Genomic DNA, 25,179 nt, shown 5'->3' with positions numbered 1-25,179 from the left:
GGTCCTCCTCACAAGGCAGGGAGAGAGGGGTAGTAAGCATACTCCCAGGTACCCACTCAGGACCTGACTCAAGTACTGTAGTTTGCACTGGAATACCTATGCCCCTCACTGGTCTCATAGCCCGTCCTGCTAAGGACTAGTGGCAGTGGGAACTATGGCTGATGGGGGCCAATAAAGCTGTCTGACTTGACCTCAGCTATGGCAAAACCCAGCATTTGAGAGATGGGACCCAGGATATATCTAAGGATGAAGTGTCCAAGTCTTCTGGGGAGCTTGTTAAGTAGGCCGCAGCTTCCACATCTGTAAGATGAGAATTCTTCCTTGCTCACAGGGAGACATGCAGGCTATACAGTCAACAAGAGGATGCCTTCAGGGACTTAAAGGGAAGGAACCTGGGGGCCGTTGCCTGCTCCATGGAACTCAAGGGAGCTCTTGGGCTCCTGTTGCTTCCTCCGTTTCCGGCCCAGCAGGCGGAAGTGCAGCCTTTTTGGATTGAGGCCAAAGGCCTGCAGTCTCTGGCGGCTGAACTCCTGTCCTCGAAGCATCACTGTGGGGCCCAAGAGACGAGCTTTCTTGCCCCTCCTCTGCCTCTGGGGGGCTGGCTTCTCAGTGGGTGACACACGGGCCACCTCTTTCTGTGTTGGGGGGCTCTCAGGCTGGGACTGCTTCCTGCAGGTCCCATCGGATGCCAGCAGCTGCCCCTGCGGGCTGGCTTTGTCTCTCTGTGGCTTCCCTGTGGCTTCCGTGGGCATCTCTGTCCTGGAGGAGGAAAGTCAGAGTTCAGCCCAGGCCTGTATAATTAGGTCCCTTCTTGAGTGCACATTCCCCCTTTCACAGAATGGCTCAGAGAGATGGCAGTGAAGCAATTTGGGTGCCTGCCTGGAATTCACACTGGGGTCTGACACCAAAACGGGTTTTTCTACTGAACCCTGAGGCTGGACTGTGTTGATAATTCTGGTATTTTAGCCTGGGCTTACACTAAGCTATTTACGTAAATTAACTAATTTCATCTTTACAACAACTCTGGGAACTACTATCACCCCTACTTTATAGACCAGGAAATAACATGATAACAATTGCTAAAGTCTATATGGCACTGTTTTAAGCACTTCACATGAATTTATTCACTTAATCCTAAAAAAAAAAAAAAAAAACAGTAAGAAATTACCTATCTTTATCCCCATTTTATAAATGAGGAAACAGGTCCTGAAAGAAGTGACTTGCCCAAGGTCACATGGCTGTAGCCCAGTCAGGATTTGAATCCAGGTCTCAGTGAGGGGGAAGGCCCAGTCCCAAAGTTATGCAACAAATGGCTGACAGAGCGAGACTCAAACCCTGGCCTGACAGACTCCCCAGCCCGCCCTCTCTTGATAAGCAACACTCACTCCTCTGGGCAGAGCGATTTGAAGATCTGCCTCTTTTTCCATGAGTTCTGGGCCTTCTGGTTGTATACCTTCTTATCCTGCAGCTCCTCCTGCTCCGACCTTTGGGTGCCCAGCAGACATGTCATTGGGTGCTTTGGGAGGCACATGCCTGCCTGCCTGCCCCTCCTCCCAAACACCTGGCCCAGCCCCACCCTGTCACCTATACATGCAGGTCTTCTTCAGGGAGCACCACCGGTTCAGCTCCTTGTCATCAGCAGCAAGGATCTGCATGGAAAGGGAGAGGGGTCCTGTTGCAAGAGCTCTGGGGGAGAGTGGGAAGGTGCACACTGACTCTAAGCCCTATTAGTCACCTCATCAGTCAAAGGGTAATGTTAGTACTACTCAGCAGGGATGTCATGATGGTGGGAGAGAACTGATGTCTGAAGAGGCTAATCCTATGTTTTTTTGCAGAGAACATCAGATGGGGAAACAGGTTCAAAAAAGGGTTCCTTGCCCCAAGTCACACAGCCAGGAAGTGGCTGATTTCACATTCAGGGCCCTGTAGCCCTCACCCATGCACCGTGGTCTTAGCAGCCTCAGGGCAGGGGTCTCTGTGCCAATCACTAGATTTGTGAATTACAGATGAGGCCCAGGTTCTCAACCCCTAGGGTCCTGCCTCCAGGCTCCAGTTTCCTCATTTATGAGGTGGGCATCCCCTCAGAACCTATTGGAAGGTCGCCAAGAAGGTTGAGTAAATGCAGATAGCATAAGTTCAATAAACATCAGCTTTTTTTTTTTTACTGACCATGAATAGTCAAGCACCCACCGCCATCATGGATGGCTAAGTGACAAGTGGCATCTAAAGAGCCACAATTCATACTCTGGTTTCTCTTCAGATCGCATAAAGAGCCACAATTGTTTCAGCTCCACAGCCATGAGGTGGGGACTGTTATTAGGCTTGTTTTATAAAAGGGAAACTGAGGCACAAAGCCTTAAGTCCAAAGTCACACAGCTGGTGAGTGGCTAATGCAGGATTTGAACCCAGGCCATTTGGTTCCAGAGCCCACCTAGTTTTATTTTATTTACTTAAAAAAAAATTTTTTTTTTTTTGGTGGGTTTGTTTTTTGTACATGCCCTAGCGGGAACCGAACCCGGGACTCTCTGGTCCACAGGCCAACACTCCAACCGCTGAGCCAAACCGGCAGGGCTATTTACTTAAAATTTTTTAAATTTATTATTATTTCTTTTGATCCTCATCTGAGGATATTTTTCCATTGATTTTTTTAGATAGAATGGGAGGGAGGGAGGGAGGGAGGGAGGGAGGGAGGAAACATCAATGTGAGAGACACACATCAATTGGTTGGTTGATGGCCTTCTGCCTGTCAGGGCCAGGGATTGAACCCACAACTGAGGTACGTGTCCTGGACCAGGAATTGAACCCATGACTCTTTGATCTGCGGGCCGACATTCTAACCACTGGCAGGGCCAGAGCCCACCTAGTTTTAATGGCCACCCTGCTACATAGATACAGTAACAGAATTAAAGGAATAGTTGACCCTAGAACTACATGGGTTTGAACTGCACGTGTCCATTTATATGTCAATTCTTTTCAAATATATTTTCTCTTCCTTATAATTTTCTTAATATTTTCTCCAGTTTACTTTATTGTAAGAATATAGTATATAATATGTGTAATATACAAAATATATGTTAATCAACTGTTATGGTATCAGTAAGGCTCCCAGTCAACAATAAGCTGTTAGTATATTCGGCCTTCTGCATCTGCGAGGTTGAATCCACAGATGTGAAATTCACAGCTATGAAGGGCCAACTTTCAACTGCACAGGGGTCAGTGAACCTAACCCCAATGTTGTTCAGGGTCAACTGTAATATTTGCAAGGCACTGTTTGAAGCCCCCCACCCCCATCTGACAGCAACCCTTCGAGGCAGGAAATATTAGTACTGTCATTAGCACTATTATTCCTGTCATTTTTATAAGAGGAAACAGGTCATTTGGCAGCAACCACTGGCTCTATGCTGCCTCTTGCCTCTTGCATGACTCCCAGTGTCCCACGCCCACCTGGGGTCCTACCTCTTCAGTGCTGAGCCCAAAGTCACAGGGCACCACAGTGCGATACTTGAAGCGACAGGGCAGGTCGTCGATGATGTCCTCATAGTCTAGCCGGTAGTACTCATCCAGGTATTCCTCAAATGTCTTGTCCCCTGAGTGGGTAGAGAGCCAGGCTGCTGTGGTGTGCTGGCCCTGCGGAGCCCCTGCTCGCCCACCACATGCCCACCGGGGCCTCACTGGGGTTGAACACAGGCTTTTCCTGCCCCACAGCCACAGCAAAGGGCGACTTGCGCTTCTTCTTGCCAGTTAAGGGGGCCTCACGCTTCTTCTTCTGCGGCTGGCTGGGGTCATAGTCGGCATCCATCTGCCAGGACACGAAGGTCAGGCCAGTCCTCATAGTCCTTGGGACTTTCTTTACTTTTTTTGTGTGTGTGGTACGTGCCCCTAGCGGAAACCGAACCCGGGACTCTCTGGTCCATAGGGCAATGCTCCAACCACTGAGCCAAACCAGCCAGGGCGCCCTTGGGACTTTCAAAGGCAGCCCCAACCCTGTCCATGGCACCTACATTGAAGTCTGGGTCTTCGCAGTGCAGTTCCTGCTGGCTCCAGTCTCCACCCTGCTCCAGCCCAGTCCACGTGTCCCAGTTCCAGTGGTCTGGTTGCAGAAGACAGACAGGCAGGGATGGGCCCAGTGGCTCAGAATGGGACTCAGGCTTTAGGCCCAGCACTCCCACCCCTGCCCAATGACCTCACCTTCAAGCCCTTCCTCTTCTTCAAATTGTGGCTTCTCCTCCTCCATCGTGCCATAGTACTCGTCTCCAAAGCATTTCTGTAGGTCCAGGGACTGGGAAGGTCAGCAGGGCCCAACCCCTCCCAGACAGCTTTACTCCTGTACCTTACATGGCTCCCTAGTACCATCTCAGGACCCAGCTCCTGATGTGGGCCTAACAAAGCCAATCAAAGGACTCCTCTAAGACTCCACCTCTCCCTGCCTGACCCTATCACCACTCAGAACCCTGCAGGTTGTAATCATACAGTTAAATGCCTGCCTCTAAGTTGGGACTCTGAGAGGACAGGGACCTCTCTGCTGCCTGGTGCTTAGCATGTAGTGGGTGATCAATGAGTGTTAAACTGTTTCTCACCACTCCATGAGCTCCAAGAGGGAAAAACCCAGTGCCTAGTGCAGGGCCTGGTAAATGCAGATATTGCTAAACATGTTATTTATTGAGCACCTACTATATCTCCAATACTGGCTACATCTCACTTTTGCACAAGCACCCCAAGACAGAAAGTACCTCCAGTCTATAGAGAAACAAGCCCAGGACTGAGAAGTTTCTAGAAAGTGAAGGCTAAATTCCAACTACATAGCACCCCCCACTCTAGTTTTCACCTGGCCTACCTGAACATCCTCAGACCCCTTCCCTGATTTCCCAGGCTTGGTCAGGGCCTCTTTGGAGGTCCCATGGTCCCACTGCTCCCTACACAGTACTGGTCACCTGTTTCTATGGCCTGCTGTGATATTCTCACAAACACAAGAAACATTAATGGCACAATAAATGAGTTTAAAGGAAATACAGCAACCCAATGTTCCTTGAGCACTTACCAACTAAACTTTTATGTGTATTTCTCTCAAGCTATCCTTACAATAATTCTGAGGTAAATGCTATGGTTAAACCCACTTTATAGACAGGGACAAAAGGCTCAGTGAGGTCAAATCACTTCTCTGAGGCCACAGAGCCAAAAATCCACCACTGATTTCAGAGCCACGCTCCCAAGCAATTGGCTGCACAGTGGAGCCTAGGTGTGGGGGGCATACCTGCATGAGCTGGTCATGCCGGGTAGGGTCGAAGTCATCCTCAAGGTCCTGTTCCTCAAAGCCCACTGTCTCATTGCCTGTGACCTGCCGCAGCTTCTCCAGCTTGGCTAGAATCTCCTTCCTCTTCAGGTTCTTTAGCTGCTTGAGTTCCTCCTGCTTTTTTGCTTTTTCCTGTGGGTGGCAGGCAAGAGGGAGAGGGAGGATATGGGCTCTCCCCACAGGCTAGGGGCCTTCCTAAACCCACCACCCCCTGACACTCACCCTCTTCTTTCGCTCCCTAATCTCCTCCCTCTTCTCCTTTCTGCGCTCATCTTTGCGGCGCACAGAGGATGCAATGCTCCGAGGGTAGGTCTTGACCTGTAGGCAGCAGAGATAATTCTGGGCTCTCCTTGCCTGGGCTCCGTGAGCCAGCTCCTCCCAAACCCTAGCCCTAGCTACCCACCAAGGCCGAGTCAGGTTCCTCAAAGCGGAAATTGTACTTGTGCTCAAAATCCTCCTGCTTCTTCAGAAACAGCTCCCCCTCGTCTGAGGAGTCGTCCACGGACAGCTGGACTGGGGGGTCTGGGACCCTGAGGGACAAGACAGAGCAAGGCTGGGATCAGCTGAGCTCCTGTGTTACTAGCCATGTTAACACATTCAGTCTGGCGACCCATGCACCAAGGGGTCGCCAGTTCAATTCCCAGTCAGGACACATGCCCAGGTTGTGGGCTCAATCCCCAGTGGGGGGGGCATGCAGGAGGCGGCCAATCGATGTTCTCTCTCATCGATGTTTCTATCACCCTCTCCCTCTCCTTTCATCTCTCTCTAAAAATCAATAAAGGAAAAAACAAAACACATTCATTCCTCCCAAGAACCCTACATAGGGTGCCACTGTTACCCCAACTGTACAGATGGAGAAACCAAGGCACAGAAGTCCAGCAGCAGGGTCAGGATTTGAACTAGTACCACCTGGCTCCAGAGCCCACACTCCATGGCTCTTCCTCACAGATGACTAACTCAGCTACCATCTGTGTGACAAAGTAAAAACCTGTGCCCTTTGCTTTCGAGCCAGCATTGGCTCCAGGCCCCTAGTGAAAACACAGTTGCTTACCCTTCCTCCTCCTCCACTTCCTCCTCCTGCTCATTTCCCTCTTCCTCATAGCGTTTGTTGAGAATATAATCCCGCAGGAACTGCTCCCCTTCATCCAGCTCTGGGTTGTTCCAATATTCCTTGAGGTGAGTCTGGGAGTGAAGGGGTGACAGGACCCAAGTTAGACACTCAGAGGCAGGGAATGAGGACAGACACAGGCATCAAATGGATTCAAGTAACTGAAACTTCACAGCCAGGCTATGAAATAGATGGGAGGCGTTGTTCCCATTTCATAAATGTAGAAACTGAGGCCCAGAGAGGGGCACACCCATCTTCAGAGTATGTGCTTTTAGCTACCCCTTTTAGAGTTAGTTTCTGGAAAAAGGTTGGATGAAGGCAGGATAGGAAATGTAGTCCTCCAGCAACTTTGTGTGGAAATTCACCAGTTCTCTCAGGGTCTCAGGGTTCTGAATCTCCTTCTGCCCCTTCAGCCATTCGATGTAGTCAGCATCTTCCTGAGCCTGGGGGAAAGCCAGTGCTGAGGGTCTGCGGGAGCCCCAGTGCCCCCTCCCTGCCATCAGCCCCACTCCAATGAGAGCCCCAGCACCCACCTTCTCCTCCTTGGTTTTAGCTCGTTTCTGTAGCAACCCGGAGCCACCTTCTCCAGCACTATCCTCATCTTCACTGTCCTCCACAAATGCTCGGAAGCTGCTCACACAAGAAAACAAGTCTCAGAACAGCCAGGCTAGACCCTGTCCACTGCCCCAAGATTAATCCTATTCACTAAGCCTTGATTTCTGCCTGACAAGCTCAGAGTGATGCTGAGACATAGAGAGCATTATTAACCCCATTTAACAGATCAGAAAACTGAGGCAAGGAGAGAGCCAGTAATGTGCCTAAGGGCACACAGCCATTAGTAACAAAGCTGGATTTGAACCCAGATTTGTCTAAACCCAGAACCTCAACTTTTATCCATTTGGCCACTCACTGGCCCAGCTCACCTTTCCTTGAGCTGTTGCTGTTCTTCCATGTAACTTTTTGATGAGACCTGCTAAAGAGAGGGTTTCATGGGCCTCAGACCCAGCCCTGAACCCCTTACCCCCAACCCAATCTCCACCCCACCCACCTGGAGTCTCTGATTGGAGGTCTCTTCATCTGAATTCTCCTCGTCAACATATTTGCTGTGCAAGAAAGGATTGGGGCTTCAAAATAGACTCCCCACAGTCTGTTCCAGTGGGGTGGGGGGAGTTATTAGCAGCAAGTGTGGGAGCCAATAGGGTGCAGCCATCACAGAGGAGCCTGATCTTTGGGGTTCCCTCAATTCTGGTGAGTCACCACTGGCTCTTCCCAGCCCTGGCCCTAGAACCATGTGTCTGCCTGCTCTGGGAAGGTAGGACAGGGAATGGTATGTGTCAGGCCTTCTCCTCACCCTTCTTGCTCCAAGATAACTTTCCTCTCATAGTCCTTCAGGTACATAGGCCGCACCTTCTTTTGCTTCTCAGCTGCCAGATCCTCCTCACTTTCTGAGGGTGTTGCTGCGGAGTCACCAGAAGACACCTGCCATTACCCACAACCACAACTCCCTTCTTTCCCCAGAAAGAGAATCCCACTGGGCTGGGCCAGGGTCAGATGAAGGCTTCAAATCTCTAAGCAACCAGTTCCCAGCTGTACAACAGTTAGCATACTTGCTACCACCTGGTAGTACCTGACAATGATTACTCAGTAAGTCACGCTTTGAACAGTACAAAGCACACAGTTGTTATTAACATCAACAGGTAATAATCTAAGATACTCTACTAAGCACTTTTGACATAAAATGATTCATTAAATAGTCACAACAGACGATAAAGCCATCAGGAACCTTGAAGGGGAGCAACCCCAGACCTGTTCTCTGGTAGAAAGTGGCATTTTTCTCATAAATGCGGGGATCCTTCTTCTTCAACAAGGAGAGTGTCCTGTAAAAGTCACGCTCCTGCTGTGGGTCAAATTCCTAGGGCAGGAAAAGGATTAGGGATAGACTTAAGAGGGAGGTAGTGAGAACAACTGAGGGCACTGAGCAACCAGGGTAGGTGGGCTGAGAAGGTGTGGGAATTAGGGTGGAAGGATGGGCATACATTTGATGGAATGAAAGGGGATCCCACTGGGTAGAGGCAGGTGTGGTGAGGGGGGGTGTCAAACAGGAAGAGGGAGGGTGGGGCACACATAAGTACAGAATCAGAGACAGGAGAGAATCAGGCAAAGGAACCGTACTTCCTGGGGACATGGGATTGACATGGGGCAGGTAGCAGAGAGGGCACACGGAGGACAGCAGTAGGGAATGGGTTGCATGCAGAGTGAGGTGGGAAGGTGATGTAGCTGATGTTGGAAGAAGCTGGGTGCTCCATGTGGCAGAGATGCCCCACTTCGGGGACAGAGTGGTCACACCAAACACATCTGGATGGGCAGGTGGATCTGTAGCGGTGGAGGGGAATGGGGGGAGATTTGACCACCCCCTGGGAACCGGGAGGGCGCTGTCTGTTCTTCATGGGATCGGGGGCGGAGGTTGGAGGCTCCGGTACGGTGCGAGAGGGTTGTGGGGTCAGGACATGGTGAGGGGTTTGAATGCCTCCCGCACGTCCGGGGCCGGGGTGAGGAAGCTCACTACGGTCTCGTCGCTGGAGTCAGACTCAGAGCTGGAATCCTCTCCGCTGTCTTGGTCCCGGTAACGATCTTTCACTGCGGGACACAGATGGGAGTCCCCCAGATCATTACCAGATCAACCACCACTTCCTGATGGCCCTGCAGCGCCGGCGCCCCGCACTCACGCCTCTGCAGCTCCTCGCGTTCCCGGTAACGGCTATACCGCGCGGCAAACGCCGCGTTCACCCGCAAGGGAGACGATCCGCGCGGCTCCGGCATGGCGGCTGTGCGTCCCACTGCGCACGCGTACGATGAGCACCGCCCCCCCAGGAGGCGAGGCTGCTGTCGGCCCCGCCCCACGCAAACATTACAGGAGGTGAGGCCTCGAGGGCCGCGACTAACCCCGCCTATGGCTTTTCCGGGATCTCTTACGCCGCGTAACCTCAGTGCCCGCCCACGGTCACGCCTCTGCGGGGAAGGCTGCAGCCACCGCCCACCCCACCCCCGAGACTACCCGCACCCAGCCGACATCTGGGGGCCCTTTCTCCACTCGCGGTTTCCTGTCTCCCTTCCGTTCCGACAGCACAAACCGCTGCCCCACCCAGCTCACTCACTCCTGGCGCCCTGGGAATTATCACTCTCTCCTCTCCCCCAAGGCGTCCGTGATCCCCGACCCCCTAAGAACACCCTGGACGCGTGACTCTATCGCAGACTCAAAAATCAGAAGCCACCAACACTGTGATCATGCATAATAATTAATTTAATGGGTAAAAACATTAAATTACCACACAACTTTTTTTCATAAAGCTTAATAAATAGAATCTTTTTTTTTAACGCTGTACAAGAGACTGGAAAACAAGCTTCCAACAAAATATGAATAAACTCATACTACCCTTTTATTCATTTGGAACTCCCCCCCTCCCCCCATGTTCAAAAGCAGTGTGCACTCTTGAGGTCTCTCTCTGGGTACAGTCAGCCAAAGTCGCCAGGTTCCAGGAGTCCTGGAAGCGATTACCTCACTCTGGGGCTGAGGCTTTAAGCGCTCTGCCCTTGGGACTCATCAGCAGCCCCAGCAGTCTGGGGCATGAAGGAAACTGAACCGTTTAGGTGGCTGTTGCCTACAGGAGCCCTTCTCACCAAACACACACAAGGGAAAAACAAATGAGAAATGCCCCTTAAACACACACACCCCAGAAATCAATACCAACAAGCCACAAACTGATGTCCCTCCACCTTTGGCAGTGGGCTGAAGGAGCAAAAAGAGAAAGTGTTTCTTTCCTCCTCTTCTGAGATAGAACCCAACTGGGTCCTGTGGCTGCAGTGGGTGGTCCCGGGTCACAGTGATGCCACCATGTGCCCCTGCAGTATGTCCATGAGATCCTGAGCCCCTCTCCCCTGCGCCAGCTCCAGGGGTGTGAGCCCTCTGGTATCCCTATGATGGAGATCAGACTCAGCAGCTAGGAAGTTGACCACAGCTGTGTGGCCCTCTCGCACCGCCAGATGGATGGGGAGCGCCCCCGTGTTATCAGGCGCGTTGACATCAGCACCATGCTCTACCAAAACCTTCAGTGTGTCGAGAAATCCAGTGCGGGCTGCATCATGGGCTGGAGTGGTGCCAGAGGTGTCCTGGACATTGGGACTGGCACCTTGCTTCAGGAGCTCCAGGGCGATGGTGGGGCTGCCAAACATCATGACCTATGCAGGGGCAGAGTTCAGGGGGGTCCTTAAGGGAGGGTTTCCAGGAAAAGACATCACTGGAGAGAGGGGTCATTCAGAAATAGGGAACACCAGAGAAGTCCTCTGGAGAATAGAAAAAGCCCAGGGAACACAAGCCCCCAGGCAGCTGTTTGAGAGCCCAGAGAACAAGGTCTCCTAGGACTAGGGACCACTCCCCCCTCAAGAAACTAGTTACCCACTCCCTAAGGAATCCCCCCTAGGAATAACCCTCATGCAAACTTTCAAAGAACCTAAGACCCTCCCCCAAGGAATCAGAGCACCCCTCCTCAGATGTGGGAAATAAGGAAATATAAACCTTCTTCCAGGACTCTGGTCTCATAAAATGAGAACTGACCCCCAAAGAACTTGACACCCCCTCAAGGGAAGGAGATGCCCAGGGAATCTGAAACCCCTTCTCCAATGAATAGCTCCTCCCATATAATCGGAATACTGCCGGTCACCTGAACTCAAGAAATGGGGTTTCCCCCTAAAATGACTCTCAGGGAATAGGGACTACCACCCAATCTGTAACTGTTTCCCCAGTGGAACCCCCCATTGTATACCAGGAATCTGAAAAACAAAAAAACAAGAATGGAGATCACACCCTCCCCCCTCCAAGAAACTGGATACCTCTCAAAGAACCCCCTAGACAATAAGAACGCCCTGGAGACCTGAATCCCTCCTTCCAGCGATCGGGTCTCTCCATAGAAGCCCAAAGAAACCAGAGTCATCTCCATGAAACCGGTATCCAAAGAAGCTGAACCCTCACTCATGGAGAAAGAACCTCCCCGGGGAAACTGAATCCCCAGCACTCAAAGAAAAAAGAATCCTCCAGAGATGGAAAGCCTTCCCTTCCCCCATCCTAGCCCCATCCACCACCCACCTACGAAAGGGGACCTCAGGGAGCAACGTCAGCCCAGAAATGGAGGACCGGATCCCAGTCGGCCACCAACGAGGCCAGGAGACTTTAGGGGAGGGGTCCGGGTTCCAGTTCTCTCCCCGCCCTGCCCCGGCCTTGCTGCCGGACAGACCGGCCTCACCTGCAGCGCCGTCTTGCCGAAGCGGTTCAGGGCGTCTGGGTGCACCAGCTCGCGGTACAGAAGGCGGCGCACCTCCTGCACGTCGCCCCGGGCCGCGGCCCCGCTTAGCCGGTCGCCGGCACGGACCTCCTCCAGCAGCATGTCGACACTGGCGACCTGAGAAGCCCCCCGCCCCACCCCAGCACGGTCAGGGCGGGGGAAACCACCGGTGTTGGCCCGAACAGCCCTCCCGCACAGCGCCCAGCCTGCGCAAGGCTCCCGTTCCAGCTCGCCAGTCCGAGGCTCCGACGCGACCCTCCACCCCACCCCCGGCCGGCTCCTCCCCTCTGTCAGTCTGCTGGTAGCTAGGGGCTGGGAACCAGGCCCAACCCTCGAAGGCCCGTAGGGGTCCCGGTCTCCGCCCAACTCACCCTCCCTCCTCCTCTACGGGCGGAGTCTCTTCTGAGCAGATGCCGCCGACGCGGCCGCCGAGCTGTCCGCTAGGGGACAGAGTCAGCGCGCTCTAGGTTCCACCCCCAAATAGGGCGGATTTGTTTTTTTATGAACTCGCTACAATGTAGCCCAGCCGCGTCGCCCGGTGCCCGACCCTGCGACGCCCCGCCCACACGCTCAGTGCAGCCAATGTCTCCGCGTTGCCGGGGAAGGTTTGCGCTCCGGCGTGGGCGGTGCCTCTTCTGATTGGCCGAGCCGCGGCGACCGGTGGACCGCTCGTTATGGCGGGGTTTTCAGTTTTTCAAATGTGCCTGGCGGGCGGGAGGGAGGGCCGGTTTAACTGACCCGGGAGAAAAATGTCCAGGGGTAAGGTAACGCGGGCTGCTCCCAGACCTCGGCACCTCCGTGGGGGAAGGGAGGCAGGGCTGGGGCCGCCCAGTCTGAAGTTCCACCATTCAGCTACGCGATAAGCATTTATTCGCCCTTACTGGAAGCAGAGCGTTTAATTTTATTCATTTACCTTACCAAGTGCAGGAACCGTTACCATCGTACGTTCAAGCACCTAAATAATTTAAGATAGCGTTAAACACCGTGAAGAAAATAAAACGGGGAAATGAAGAAGAAATCTCGTTCTCGCTCAGATTGAGCCAGCCCAAACACAGCAAGTGCAAGGACGAGGAGGAACGTTCATGCTGTAACTGCCACGTGGTTGAGCCTGGGAGGTGGCTCTTACGGAGTCCTTCAATCATTTACTGAGCACCTACTGTGTACTAGGCGCCCACTTGGAGAGCAAGCTACAGTTTAGGGCAGAAGGACAATAAACATTTTCAGAGTGGTAAACGCTAAGGAGCGGATAAAACGGGATAAGTAATAGTCTACTGGGAAAAGGAGGCTGTTGAAATAGGTCAGGGAGGGCCACCCTGGGTTGGTGACTCTGATTTGAGACCTGAAGGTACTGGGAGCTGTGTGGATGTCTAAGGAAAAGCATGCCAGGTCAAGGGCACTACAGATGCAAAGACCCCGAGGAGGAAGCGTGCATGGTGTGTCCAGGATAGGGAGGTATAGAGGGGGAGGAGGTGAGGGCAGGTAGGTGGTGTGATGGGTAGCGCAGATCAAGAGGTGAAGTATGGGAAGGTTCTGAGCCGAGGAGCCAGGATCTAACTTAGACGTTAACAGCGCCCTCTGGCAGCTATAAGGGGAACTGACGGTGGAGGGCGAGGAAAGTCCACAATCAGGGACTGAGCTGGTGGCAGTTGGGCTGGCCCAGATGAGCTGTGACCATAGCTGAGGAATAGATATGTGTTGCCCACTCCCTCCTCAGCAATTCAGGGACGTCCTTGGCATTCCCAGTCCCCAGCCAAGAAGCACATACACAGTGGCTAAATTCATCTTTTTAATGTCATCCTAAAACACATAGGAGTGAACCAGAGGGGCCTCTGGGCTCAGCAGCTGTGAAGGAGGAAGGGCCTGGACAACCCCTAAGGCAGGTCACTGCAAGAAGGCACACCAGAATGGGCTTTCAAGTCCCTCCTCTCTTTCTTCATATGAAAGTGGAAGAGGAGGAGCCAGGAGGCAGAGGGATGTAGAGGGAGGCCAAGAGCCCTTCCCTTCCAGTCTATATAGTTTGAGGACAAGACAGGAAGGGAGCCACGTGCTGGGAGCAGGAAGCAAGAAACTGCTAAGCCCACAGAGGCCTGCTCACATCTTCCCTCTCTCTAAAGTCTGCAGTCAGGGCTTAGGGAGAGGGAGGCCCATGTTCAAGGCCCTACCTCATCTTCCTTCTAGCTGGTACGAAGTTGATAATCTGCAAGGAAACAATGAGTAGGGACCATCTCAGAACTGGAGAAAGGGCACAAAAGGACAGTCTCCCCAATCCTTCCCCAGCCCCAGTGCTCATGATCAACCCTGCCAGGAAGTTACAAAGCTAAGGATGGGTCAAACACAAGGACTGTAACCATAGTAACAAGCCTGTTTACAGGCAGCAGATGGAACTGGCAACTGCCCCCATATTAAAGACGGGTAAACCAAGGCCCAGGGTGCCATGGAGACAAAGAAGGGGTAAGCCTGTTGAGTTTTGGAGCCCCCTGAGTGAGAATGTATCAAAACTCCAAGACCACCCCCAGTATCTCCTTTACTCCATCATCCCAGGAGCCAGGCTGCCTTACCACCACTCTGGGTGATGTAGCGGACCCAGGGCAGGGCCTGGTAACCACTTTTCTCTATGATCTTCATGTATCGGACCTAGAAGGAAATAAAAGGAGGTAGCCCAGGTTGGGCAGGAAGGGCTTGCTAGGACCAGAGGAATGAATATATGTGACACAACTTGGGGGAATAAGATGGCACAGGCTGGGAGTAATGATGTGACATAGCTTGGGACAACAATATGGCATGGACAGTGGGAGTGGGGGAAAGGAAGATGGTCCAGCACAGTGAAGAGATGGCAAAGTGTAAGGAAATAGACACAATATAGTTTGGGAGGGATGAGGAACCATAGGCCAAGGGAATGGTGAACAGCTTGTGGATGGAAGAGGGATGGAAGTTACAAGCTGGTGGAGAATAAGGTGGCACAGAGCAAAGTGAGAGGAAGAGAAGAGGAAACCCAGGTTGGAGGCAGAAGAGGCAACCTTGTTCTGGAGAAAAGACAAGGTTTACTACAGAGGAGAGGTGACCCAAGCAAGAAAACAGAGGTGACCTGAGACAAGAGATGGGAGACAGGGAAACTTACTGAGGTCAAAGAGAAGAACCACCCTGTCCATTTCCCTCACCTGAATCCCAGAGACGGTAAAATAGGGGATCTCAAACTTGACACCAATGGGGGGCCGGCCTTCCTCCTCCTCCTTCTCCACACTGGGGAGGCCAAAGTGGGCACGCATCAGGTACTCCTTGCCCCCCTAAAGGCACATGGAGGCATCAGACACACTGAGGGGCCCCTAAACAAAACAGACCATCCTCACAACAGCCCCTGGAGCAGTCTCAGCTCTTGGCCCATTTCACAGACAAGAAAGGGCCCTGACCAAGACTCACAGCTGAAGCTTCTGACTACATAGACTGGTGGGAGGGTGGGTTGGGAGCTTTTAATGACCATCTCCTATTTTTCAGGCTCTGAAAAACCCTCCAGATTCTAGGGACAGACCAAATCCCCATTGGGCCCAAGGATGTGGGTAACATAATCCTGCCTATTTCAGATGGGCAAACTGAGGCTCCATGAGGGGAAGAGGGCTTCCCAAGCCCATCCAGCTCAGAGAGGCAACAGTGGGGTGGGAATCTGAACCAGAGGTTGGTTTCCTCCAGACATGGGGGAGAAGCTTAACCATCATGCTGGCCTGATGTCCAGCTTTATTACCTCCCCAGTGACAACCATCTGTGGGCAGATGTGGATCTCTGATTGGTTCTCCACCTGGCCCTCAAGCAGTTAGAGTGGGTCCCTGAAGATCCCCACCCTTCTCCAGTGCTCACCGGGAAAGACTTAATACTCCAAATCACGATGTTCTTCTCGGGCACGTACTTGGCACTGCCCACGCTAGTCTTGAAGCGTGGGGAGTCAGCATCACTAGGTACCGGCACAGATATCTCCACACCGTTGGCCACTGACTGCTTCTTAAACTGTCCCTTGGCCTGTTGTGGGGGAGAGAGAGTGCAGCAGGAAGAATTTGCTCGTGGATTCTGCAACTATTCACCAAACTCTCCATATGCCCCCTCATTGACAGCCTCTATAACCCTGAAGTGGGGACCATTGTTCTGCCCAATTTATAGATGAGGAAAACAGAGATACAGAGAAGTTAAAGCATTTACCTGGAGACACACAGCCAACAAGCGGCAGAGCCAGGGTCCACACCCATGAGAGGCTCCAGAGGCCCTACCCATGGTGCCTTCCATTTGGAAAATGGAATACACTTTTGCATGGTCCAAATGACTCCCCTGAGCCCATCACAGAGAGATTTTCATTTGATAGGTGGCATTTACTGAGCCCCTGCCATGTACCAGGCCCTGTGCCAAGCACTTAATCCTCTCACTTATTCTCTAAAGTAGGATCCATTCCTAAGGTTATTTTCCAGGAGACTAAGGCACAGAGAGAAAGAGCACTTTGCCCAAGTCACAAACTGGCACAGTAGAAATTCAAACTGAATCTGTGTCCTCAACTATTACATGCCCTCCTTATAGATAAAAGAAGAAGTTACAACACTATATTTACAGCTAAAGTTGTGTGACAGAGGACAAGCTTTTTGTTGTTGTTGTTGTTAATCCTCATCCGAGGATAGTCTTCCATTGATTTTTAGATAGAGTGTAAGGGAAGGAGGAAGAGAGAGAGAGAAACATCAATGTGAGAGAGACATTGATCGGCTGCCTCCCGCACAACCCCAAGGGGGCCAGAGATCAAACCTGCAACCTAGGCCCTTGACCAGGAATCAAACCTGTGACCCTTCAGTCCATGGGCTGATGCTCTAACTGCTGAGCCAAACCAGCCAGGGCCAGGACAAGCTTTAACACAAGGATTCTAAGTGTTCCATGTGTGGTTGCTAGCATTATGATTACTGCTATTATTTATTCATTTGGGGAGGTATGTTTGAGAGGTGGGATCTGGGGCACTGGACCTGGAGGTAAACGGTGGGGGGCGGCATTTTTTTCTGGAAGGCACCAGCTTTAATAGCCTCTTTCCCTTTCCTGCCTGCAGAGATGGGAACATTGAGGAGCATCAAGACTCAACCTGGTGATCATCTGCTGTATGACCCAGCTCCCCTAAGACCCCAATACCAGGGAACAAAGTCAAATCTAAGAACACTGACTCCTGGGTCAGAAGGACCCAAGTTCATCATGGGGGAGCCCCCTTCCTAGATAAGTGACATCTTAATCCCCTGGACCTTAGTTTCCCCATCTGTAAAAGAAGGATATACTACAACCTCTGGAGAAGTTCCTGCCTGTGGCACCGGGACACATGCACAGAGCTGTTTATGGCCATGGGAACTGGAATAGCCAAGAACTGAAAACAACCCATGTGAGAGAATGAAGAGATATAGATTCCCATGGTGGAATATTCTTCAGCTATAGAAATAAATGCACTAAGCTATGACACCCAGAATTTATCTTAAAATTAACATTACATGAACAAAGTAAGTTATACACAAAATTATACAGCTTGAGTTCACTGATATGAGGGTTAGAAACTGCTAGAATGAAATACTTGTGGTTATACATGTGGGTTGCAAAATTATAAAGAAAAGCAAATAAATCATTTACATAAAATTCAAGATTGTGATTACCTCTGGGCAAAGGGAGAGCAGGAATTGGGGGAGGGACATGTGGGGATTCAGAGGCTCTGGTCAAGTATATTTGAATAAGCTGGGTAGTTAATTATTCTTTAAATCATATAAATATATAAGTAAAGCAGGTCATAGATGGTGATAAGTAATAGGAGAAAAAATAGAGCAAAGAAGGGAGGTGGGAATTGTTGGGGGTGGGTATAATTCTCAACAGGTAAACCAGGGAAGGCCTCTTTGAGGAGGTGACAGTTAAGAGATTAAGGAGATGAAAAAAGAAGTCATGCATCATATACCTGGGTGAGTGGGGGCAAAGTGATACAGAAAAAGGGAACAGCCAGTGCGAAGGCCTTGCAGGGGTGGGGGGACCCATGCCTGGCATGTCTGGGAACCAGCCAGGGGCCCAGTGTAGCTGGACGGAAATGAGCCAGGAGGGAGGTGGGAAATGAAGTTAGATTGGTGAGGGGGTGGGAGGCGCAGATCAAGCACTGTAAGTAACTGTTCCTCCAACCCACCTTGACCATGATCTCTACACGGCTGTGGGAGAACTTCTCAATGACAGATTCAATCCAGATCAGTGGCTTGACCTGCAGACAGAGGAAGGAGGAGTTCTGTGAGGCTGTGGGGCCAACTCTCCTCTCCTGCCATGGGGCTTGACTGCCTCACCTGGGTGCTGAGGCGGTAGGACATGAGCTCGAAGTCACCATCCGGTGGGATAAAGGAAATGGTGCGGTCATTGTCAAAACGGGAGAGTCTCACACACTGGTGAAATTTCACATCTTCCAGTTCCACAGACTTGTTCTTGTTCCCTGAAACTCAGAGCCAAGCATGAAGGATGACCCTGGGGGCTTGGGCAGAGTCCCTACCCTTACCTTAATCATCCACTTCTATCATCACCCTATTTTACATATGAGGAAACTGAGGCTCAGAGTAGATGAGTAACTTGCCCAGTCATCCAGCTGGCCAGGGGCAGAGCTAGGATCTGAACCCATGGAATCTGATTCTCACTGTCAAGTTTTTTAAGTACAATGCTATTCTGTCTCCTGGGATAGTCTAGAATGTCAGCTCTGGGAGGGCCAGGATTTGTCTTTTTCTTCACTGCCCTGTCCTTGAACCTGGCACTTAATAAAGAAGCATTTGCTCAAAGAACTAGCGGCTGTAGTGTTGACCATGACCAGCAGAGGGGACACGAGTGCTTACTTCAGAACTGATTGCAATTCTCTGGAGTCCCAGATGCGAAAGGGTCTCCATCACCTCCACCAACCCCACCTCCCACCTCCCACCCCCCACCCCCCAGACACCTACGGCCAGTGAGCTCAAAGAGCACGCGGTCGTTGAGGCCAAGCCGCAGCTCTGGCATTCCCGACAGAAACACCTTGAGCTTGATGGTGCCCACGATCTCACTCAGCAGGACGCTGCCGTTGGCATTGACCTGAGGATGCACACATGGGCATGGAGGGTCAGCAAGCAGATGGCCCCTCTCCTGTCCCCAGACAATGGTAGGGGAGAGGTGGAGGTGTGGAGGCTTACCAGCAGGTTGACAGACTCTATGACGTCGATGAAGACCTCATTCTTTTTGTACTTGATGCCCTCGGAGCGCCAGGACACAGCATTGGTAACAGTGGGTGGCACTCGTGACTTGCCTGTCTCCAGCTTGTTGCCCTGCTGTGTGATGTACCTGGCAGGATGGCAGGGAGCATGAACAGGTGGACCCAAGGACACTTCCCTGGCCCTCCTCAACTTCCTTCCACTGTGACCTGCCTATGACTGTTCCCATGGCCCACTTACTCCTGCAAAATCTTGCTGTCAGTGGTCTGGGGGAAGCCGAAATCCATGAGCTCATCCAGCAGCTCATAGACAATGACAAAGTTGTCCCTGATGCTCTCCTCTTCCAGTTCCTTGAAGTATTCGGAGAATACCTGGGAGTGTGGGAAACAGACACCCACAGAGGTGTAGCTGGTGTAGCCATAGGCTCAGTCCCCACTGATCCAACCATCCATCCAACAAGCAATTATTGAGTGCCTATTTTATTTTTATTTTTCATTTTTTTTGGTCCTCACCTGAGGGCAGTTTTGCATTTATCTTCGAATAGAGAGAGAGAAACATCCATGTGAGAGAGACACATCAACTGATTGCCACCCACATAACCCCAACCAGGGCCAGGACAAACTGCAACAGAAGTACACGCCCTTAGAGGGAACCGAACCCGGGACTCTCTGATCTGTGGGCCTACACTCTAACTACTGAGCCAAACTGACCAGGGCTATTTTTATTTATTTTATTTATTTTTTCTTTATTGATTTTAGAGAGAGAGAGAGAAACATTGATGAGAGAGAACATCGATTGGCCGCCTCCTGCATGCCCCCCACTGGGTACTTGGCCCACAACCTGGGCACATGCCCTGACCAGTAATCGAACCAGTAACCTCTTGGTGCCTGGGTCGACGCTCAACCACTGAGCCACATCAGCCGGGCTTGAGTGCCTATTTTATACCAGTGCCAGGATATTAATGGTGAATAAAACCCACAAGGCCCCTGCCCTCGGGGAAGAGTCTAGTCGGGGAAATGGACTGGTAGCAGAATCAATATAATCCAACATGTTGGGTGGAAAACACAAGGAAAGTAGGAGCTCAGAGGTGGAGAGGTCCAGGAAGAATTAGAACCATTTTTTGTTTGTTTGTTTGTTTTTTGTAGATCATGAATCCCTGAATATTTGATGATGTTCATGGATCCACCTCAGAATAAGGTTTGCAAATGCACAAAATAAAATGCACAGAATGACAAAGGAAACCTGCTATACAGAAATATGACTAAGATCATGGACTTTCTGGATTCTAGTCAGAGGCCCTGGAAGTTTGGGGACCCTGAGTTAAGAACCCCTGGGAATTAGTAGGCATAACCACAGAAGAGAACCTGTTAGTCATTAAAAAAATTTTTTTTTTTTTAATCCTCACCCGAGGACATTTTCCCTTTTTTTTTTTTTCCAGGTAGAGTGGGAGGGAGAGAGAGGAACAGAGAGAGAGAGAGAAACGGCCGCCACCCACACAACCCACCAGGGCCGGGGACAAACTGCAACCGAGGTACGCGCCCTTAGCGGGAACCAAACCCGGTCTCTCAGGACCGCAGGCCGACGCTCTAACCGCTGAGCCAAACCGGCCAGGGCAAGTCATTAACATTTGAACCACCCTCCACTCCTCATTCAGCTCCAACCTTACTGGTCTTTCTGTTCCTACCCTAGGACCTTTGCATATGCTATCTCCTCTGCCTGGAACACTCTTCCTTCAGCTTGTCTCACAGAGGGCTCTTGTCATTCAGACTTCAGTTCAGATGTTACCTCCACAATGAGGCCACTCTCCTCCATGAGTATCATGCTGTGGTGTGACTACCATCCCAATCACTGATTTAATCTCCTTTTGTTTAATCTCCTTTATGTCCTTTAACTCCTCAGGACAGGGACCTGTCTAATGCACAGTTGTGTCTTCTCTTTATCTGGCAGAGGAGACAAATCATGAATATTTCCTGTTCGTTGAAAAGTACTGACTGAGAACTTTCTCAGTCATTGAGAATGGCATGTAGGCCCTGGCCAGTTTGGCTCAGCAGTTAGAGCGTCGGCCTGCGGTCCAGAGAACCCCAGGTTCGGTTCCTGCTAAAGGCGCGTACCATGGTTACAATTTGTCCCTGGCCCTGGTTGGTCCTGGGGGAGGCAGCCACTAGATGTGTTCCTTTCACGTCAATGTTTCTCTCTCTCTCTCTATTCCTCTCTCTCCCTCCCACTCTATCTGAACAAAAAATGGCCTTGGGTGAGGATAAAAAAAAAGAGAGAGAATGGCATATAGTAAGAGCTCAATAAATTATGATATGATTTTATTAACTTGTATAACAATCCTAAGATAGGACTTATTGTAACTCCCAGTTTAGAGGCACAGAGAAAACTGACTAACTTAGAGTTAGACAGGAAGCAGGAAAAGCTGAGATTGGAAACCAGTTCACTCTGGCTCAGATATGAGTAGTTACACTGTCTTGGAGACCCCCTTGGTCCCTGCCCTATAGGGAGAGATGATCCCAAAGCCACCAGTGAGAACACAAAGTGATGGGGCTTTGATGGGGGCACTGCCACGGAGGTCAGGCAGATGTCTTAGGAAAGATGAACCCTAAAAGAGGTGGGCTAGACAGCTGGCCAATGGGAGGTCAGGACCTACCTCCACTGTCTTGTAGAGGAAGGAGTACACGAGTGAGGCGTTGGCGTTCTTCAGCGTGGTGGCCACCACTGTGGGCAGCAAGGTTAAGGAAAAGGTGCCATTTTGGAAAGACTCAAATGGAGCACAGACCCTGAACCCCCACCCTGTTCCCCACCACTGCCCCCACCTCTGCCAACCCCCACCCCCCTGCTCAACCCCCCACTGATGTGCTGTTCAACTCCTATCCTCAGCCCACCCTCTCTGGGCCTGAGCTGCCACCACCCCAGTCCCCCAGGGATCCCACCTGTGGCTGGATACAGTAGAGGTTGCTGTGTTTGATCCACAGGAAGTGGACCCGGCCGTGGCTCAATAGTGGGGCCAGAGCGCCCTCTTCCTCCCGCTGCATGAGCAGAGGCATAAAGTGCTCTATCTCGCTCATGGCCACATCTCCCTTGTAATTGCGACTGATCAGGGGCTAAAGGTGGGTAGAGAATGCCCAGTCACCACTGGGATCCAGAGACCCTCCTCCATCCAGGAGCATCAGAGTGCCTGGTTCTGACCCTACTTCCTGGCCCAGGGGCCTGAGCAAGGCTCTGTTTCTCTGCATCTCAGTTTCCTTCTCTGTGAAATGAGTACATGATAATAAAAGCTAACATGTCTAGACCCTTCACTAAGGTCCAGGCCATGTTCTACTAAAGACTGAATGTTTGGTGCTCTCCCTCCCAGGAGCACGCCCACACCTTTCTTCCCTTTCAAATGTGTATCTCCTAAACTCTAAGGGTTCACATAAGACCTGAAACCAGGGGAGCAATGGGAAGCTGCAGCACATCCCTGGCTAACTCCCTGAACCTGTCTTCAAGGCCCCCTTTTCTCTGATTTGTCAGTGAACCAAACCAGCCTGCCTTGGCTCATTTCTTTCCTATAACATTTCTAGAAAGTCAAAGCATCCCCACCTAAGCTCTCTCCTGTTGCTTCTTCTATCCTAAGCCCTTCCTTGTTTCATTGTCCCCAGCTTTAATAAACATGGTCTCAAAATTAAAAAAAAAAAAAAGACTGCCCTGGCTGGTTTGGCTCAGAGGTTAGAGCATTGGCCTGTGGTCCAGAGAGACCTGGGTTTGGTTCCTGCTAAGGGCACGTACCTCGGTTGGTTTGTCCCCGGCCCTGATTGGGTCATGCGGGTGGCAACCACTCGATGTGTCACTTTCACGTCGATGTTTCTCTCTTCCTCTCTCTCCCTCCCACTCTATCTAAACGAAAAATAGAAAAATGTCCTCAGGTGAGGATTAAAAAAAAAAAAAAAAAAAAAAAAAACCTGAATGTCTGCTTGCTGATTGTTTTCACCACAATCTGTGAGGTAGGGACCATGTTCATAATAAGTGGGAAATTGAGAAATGGACCAAGTGCCCTGGTTCCAGAAGTCTTCCTCTTGCCCAGGGCTTCATATGCACTAAATCAGCAAGGTAGGGATGACGAAAGGTAAGAGGAAGGATGGAAGGAAGGATAGACTACAAAAGAAAGATAAAATAAAGATTGTAGAAGGAAGAAAGGAAAAAAAAGAAAGATCATGCCAAAAAGAAAGAAAGAAAAGTAAAAAGATTATGCTCATATATCTTTTTTAGCTCACATATCTCTGCCTGGTAGGTAGTAAGCAGTCAATAATAATAGTATCTACTTGGCAAAGTTGTTTAGTCCAGTGTGTAGAACTGGAAGGGCACACAGCAGGTCCTCAGACACCTTAGCTCTCACTATTATTATTATCAGAAATATTATTTCCCCCATCTCTCTTATTATTGCTATTGAATGACAAGATGAATGAGAGGGGACTCCAGAAAGGGACAAAGCAGCCCCAAAGGGGAATTAGGGTCCCCGCCCCTGCTGTCTTCCCCAAATATTAATATTGTGTATGAGGATGACAATAGAAATAACAATTTCAAGTGATCGACAACCTAATGCTTGCAGCAGGGCTACTGAGCTAGTGGTTTAGCACTGGCTTTGGATTGTATTCATTATTATGGGGTGGGGACATCTGTTACTCTCAGTTTTTAAAAATATATTTTTATTGATATTTTTAGACTTTTTTTTTTTTTGGTACGTGCCCCTAGCGGGAACCCGAACTCGAGACTCTCTGGTCCGCAGGCCGATGGTCCAACCTCTGAGTCAAACCGGCCAGGGCTATTGATATTTTTAGAGGGAGAGAGACAGAAACATCCATGAGAGAAACATTCATCAGCCTCCTCTTGCACGCCCCCTACTAGGAATTGAGCCCTGAATCAGGGCGTGTGCCCTGACCCAGAATAGAACCAGGACCTCTCTCAGTCCATGGGACTACGCTCAATCTACTGAGCCACAGCGGCGGGGCTGTTATTCCCATTTTTAAGGATAGTGGGAGGAAGGCTCAGAAAGGTGAAGCCCCTTGTCCCAAGCACGCGACTAGTAAACAGTGGAGGTGGGATTGGACTCCGGACTCCCCGGGATTGGGGGAGGGGGTGTTCCCACGCCCTCAGGGATATCTGGGGCTTCCCTGCCTGCAAAGAGGGTCTGTCCCTTCGTCTAGGGGAGCGCAACTTCACCTGTCCGTCCCCTACCCCCACGCCCAGCCTCACCTTGCCCTTGACGTCGAGGATGAAGACAGCCGAGGCAGACATGGTGGCGGCCCGCGGACCCGTGAGGCCGGGAGCGAAGGCTAGAGACGACGGTGGCGCCGCTTCCTTCTTCCTGCGGAAGCACCCGCGCAGGTGAGCGCCCAGGTGAGCGCGTCTTAAAGGGGAGGCCGCCAGGTGAGCGGAGGCGAGAGCGGGTGAGAAGACTCTGCGGGGAGTGGAAGGGGCAAGACTTTGGACCGACAGCTACCCCGCCTCACTTTCCCACCACACTCCGGAGGGCTGATGGGCGGAGACCCCAGACGAACCGTTCGTCCGTCCATCCATCCATCCATCCATCCATCCATCCATCCATCCATCCATCCATCCATCTATCTATTCTGTCTCTTCTACATGGATGTCATCCCTAGTAGGGCAGGAACTTTGTCCTGTTCATGTTTGTGTCTCCAGTGCCCAACACTGGGTGCTCAGTAATATTTATCCAAATCATTAATTATTTCCCTTGTTTATACAATACCTATTTATTAATTATTAATTCATAAATATTTATAAATTATTCTTTCACTCAAATATTTACTCACTAGTAAATTCTTTCACTCAGTGACAGGAACTGTGGGTTGCACTCTGAGTAGGGCAAGTGTGGCTGCTTTTATTATTACTCCTAACATTACTTTTATTCGTTCAAAAAATATTTATAAGAAGTGCTCGCTTCAGCAGCACATATACCAAACATATTTATAAGCTCCTACTATGTGACATTAAGATGGTGATAGAATGTTTAAGAGATAAATAGGCCCTGGTCAGTTTGGCTCAGCAGTTAGAACAGTGGCCCTTAGAGCAAAAGTTGAGGGCTCAATTCCTGGTCAAGACTACATACCTGGGTTGCAGCTTCCGTCCCTGGCCTGGTCAGGGTCATGTGGGAAGCAACCAACTGATGTGTCTCTCTCACATTGATGTTTCTCTCTCTCTCTCCTTCCCCTTTCTCCTTTCCACTCTCTCTAAAAATCAATGGGGGAAAAA

The 25,179-nt window shown here is 50.8% G+C and overlaps 3 protein-coding genes across 6 annotated transcripts; all 3 read right to left on the bottom strand.

The window, feature by feature from the left end:
* Window positions 1–362: 362 nt before the first annotated feature.
* On the bottom strand, window positions 363–9,230 carry KRI1 (KRI1 homolog). 4 transcript variants are annotated; one of them, XM_036239912.1, is made up of 19 exons: window positions 9,125–9,230; window positions 8,962–9,035; window positions 8,205–8,310; window positions 7,750–7,855; window positions 7,447–7,501; window positions 7,322–7,371; window positions 6,932–7,028; window positions 6,764–6,841; window positions 6,342–6,472; window positions 5,694–5,820; window positions 5,513–5,608; window positions 5,252–5,422; window positions 4,189–4,264; window positions 4,002–4,090; window positions 3,673–3,799; window positions 3,457–3,587; window positions 1,585–1,649; window positions 1,386–1,484; window positions 363–759 (listed from the first exon to the last, which is right to left on the bottom strand). In XM_036239912.1, the coding sequence occupies exons 1-19, from the start codon at window positions 9,216–9,218 to the stop codon at window positions 378–380; spliced, it is 2,154 nt and encodes a 717-aa protein (XP_036095805.1). In that variant the 5' UTR covers window positions 9,219–9,230; the 3' UTR covers window positions 363–377. The 4 variants fall into 4 exon arrangements, with proteins under 4 accessions (XP_036095805.1, XP_036095803.1, XP_036095802.1 ...); XM_036239910.1 differs by having other exon boundaries at window positions 7,322–7,368; window positions 9,125–9,224; XM_036239909.1 differs by having other exon boundaries at window positions 8,965–9,035; window positions 9,125–9,224.
* A 435-nt stretch (window positions 9,231–9,665) lies between these two features.
* CDKN2D (cyclin dependent kinase inhibitor 2D) lies at window positions 9,666–12,218 on the bottom strand. The gene is made up of 3 exons (XM_036240176.1): window positions 12,106–12,218; window positions 11,696–11,851; window positions 9,666–10,634 (listed from the first exon to the last, which is right to left on the bottom strand). Exons 2-3 carry the CDS (start codon window positions 11,834–11,836, stop codon window positions 10,275–10,277), a joined length of 501 nt encoding a protein of 166 aa, XP_036096069.1. The 5' UTR covers window positions 11,837–11,851; window positions 12,106–12,218; the 3' UTR covers window positions 9,666–10,274.
* A 1,289-nt stretch (window positions 12,219–13,507) lies between these two features.
* On the bottom strand, window positions 13,508–24,341 carry AP1M2 (adaptor related protein complex 1 subunit mu 2). The gene is made up of 12 exons (XM_036281746.1): window positions 24,163–24,341; window positions 21,878–22,034; window positions 21,581–21,648; window positions 19,171–19,301; window positions 18,913–19,060; window positions 18,688–18,814; window positions 18,049–18,191; window positions 17,898–17,969; window positions 15,584–15,742; window positions 14,893–15,018; window positions 14,293–14,368; window positions 13,508–13,931 (listed from the first exon to the last, which is right to left on the bottom strand). The coding sequence occupies exons 1-12, from the start codon at window positions 24,202–24,204 to the stop codon at window positions 13,909–13,911; spliced, it is 1,272 nt and encodes a 423-aa protein (XP_036137639.1). The 5' UTR covers window positions 24,205–24,341; the 3' UTR covers window positions 13,508–13,908.
* Window positions 24,342–25,179: the final 838 nt, after the last annotated feature.

This window comes from Molossus molossus, unplaced genomic scaffold (genome assembly GCF_014108415.1).
Source record: "Molossus molossus isolate mMolMol1 unplaced genomic scaffold, mMolMol1.p scaffold_m16_p_4, whole genome shotgun sequence".
In the NCBI taxonomy this organism is placed as follows: Eukaryota; Metazoa; Chordata; class Mammalia; order Chiroptera; family Molossidae; genus Molossus; species Molossus molossus.
Note: the sequence above shows the minus strand (reverse complement) of the source record. Positions and strands in the feature narration are given on the sequence as shown.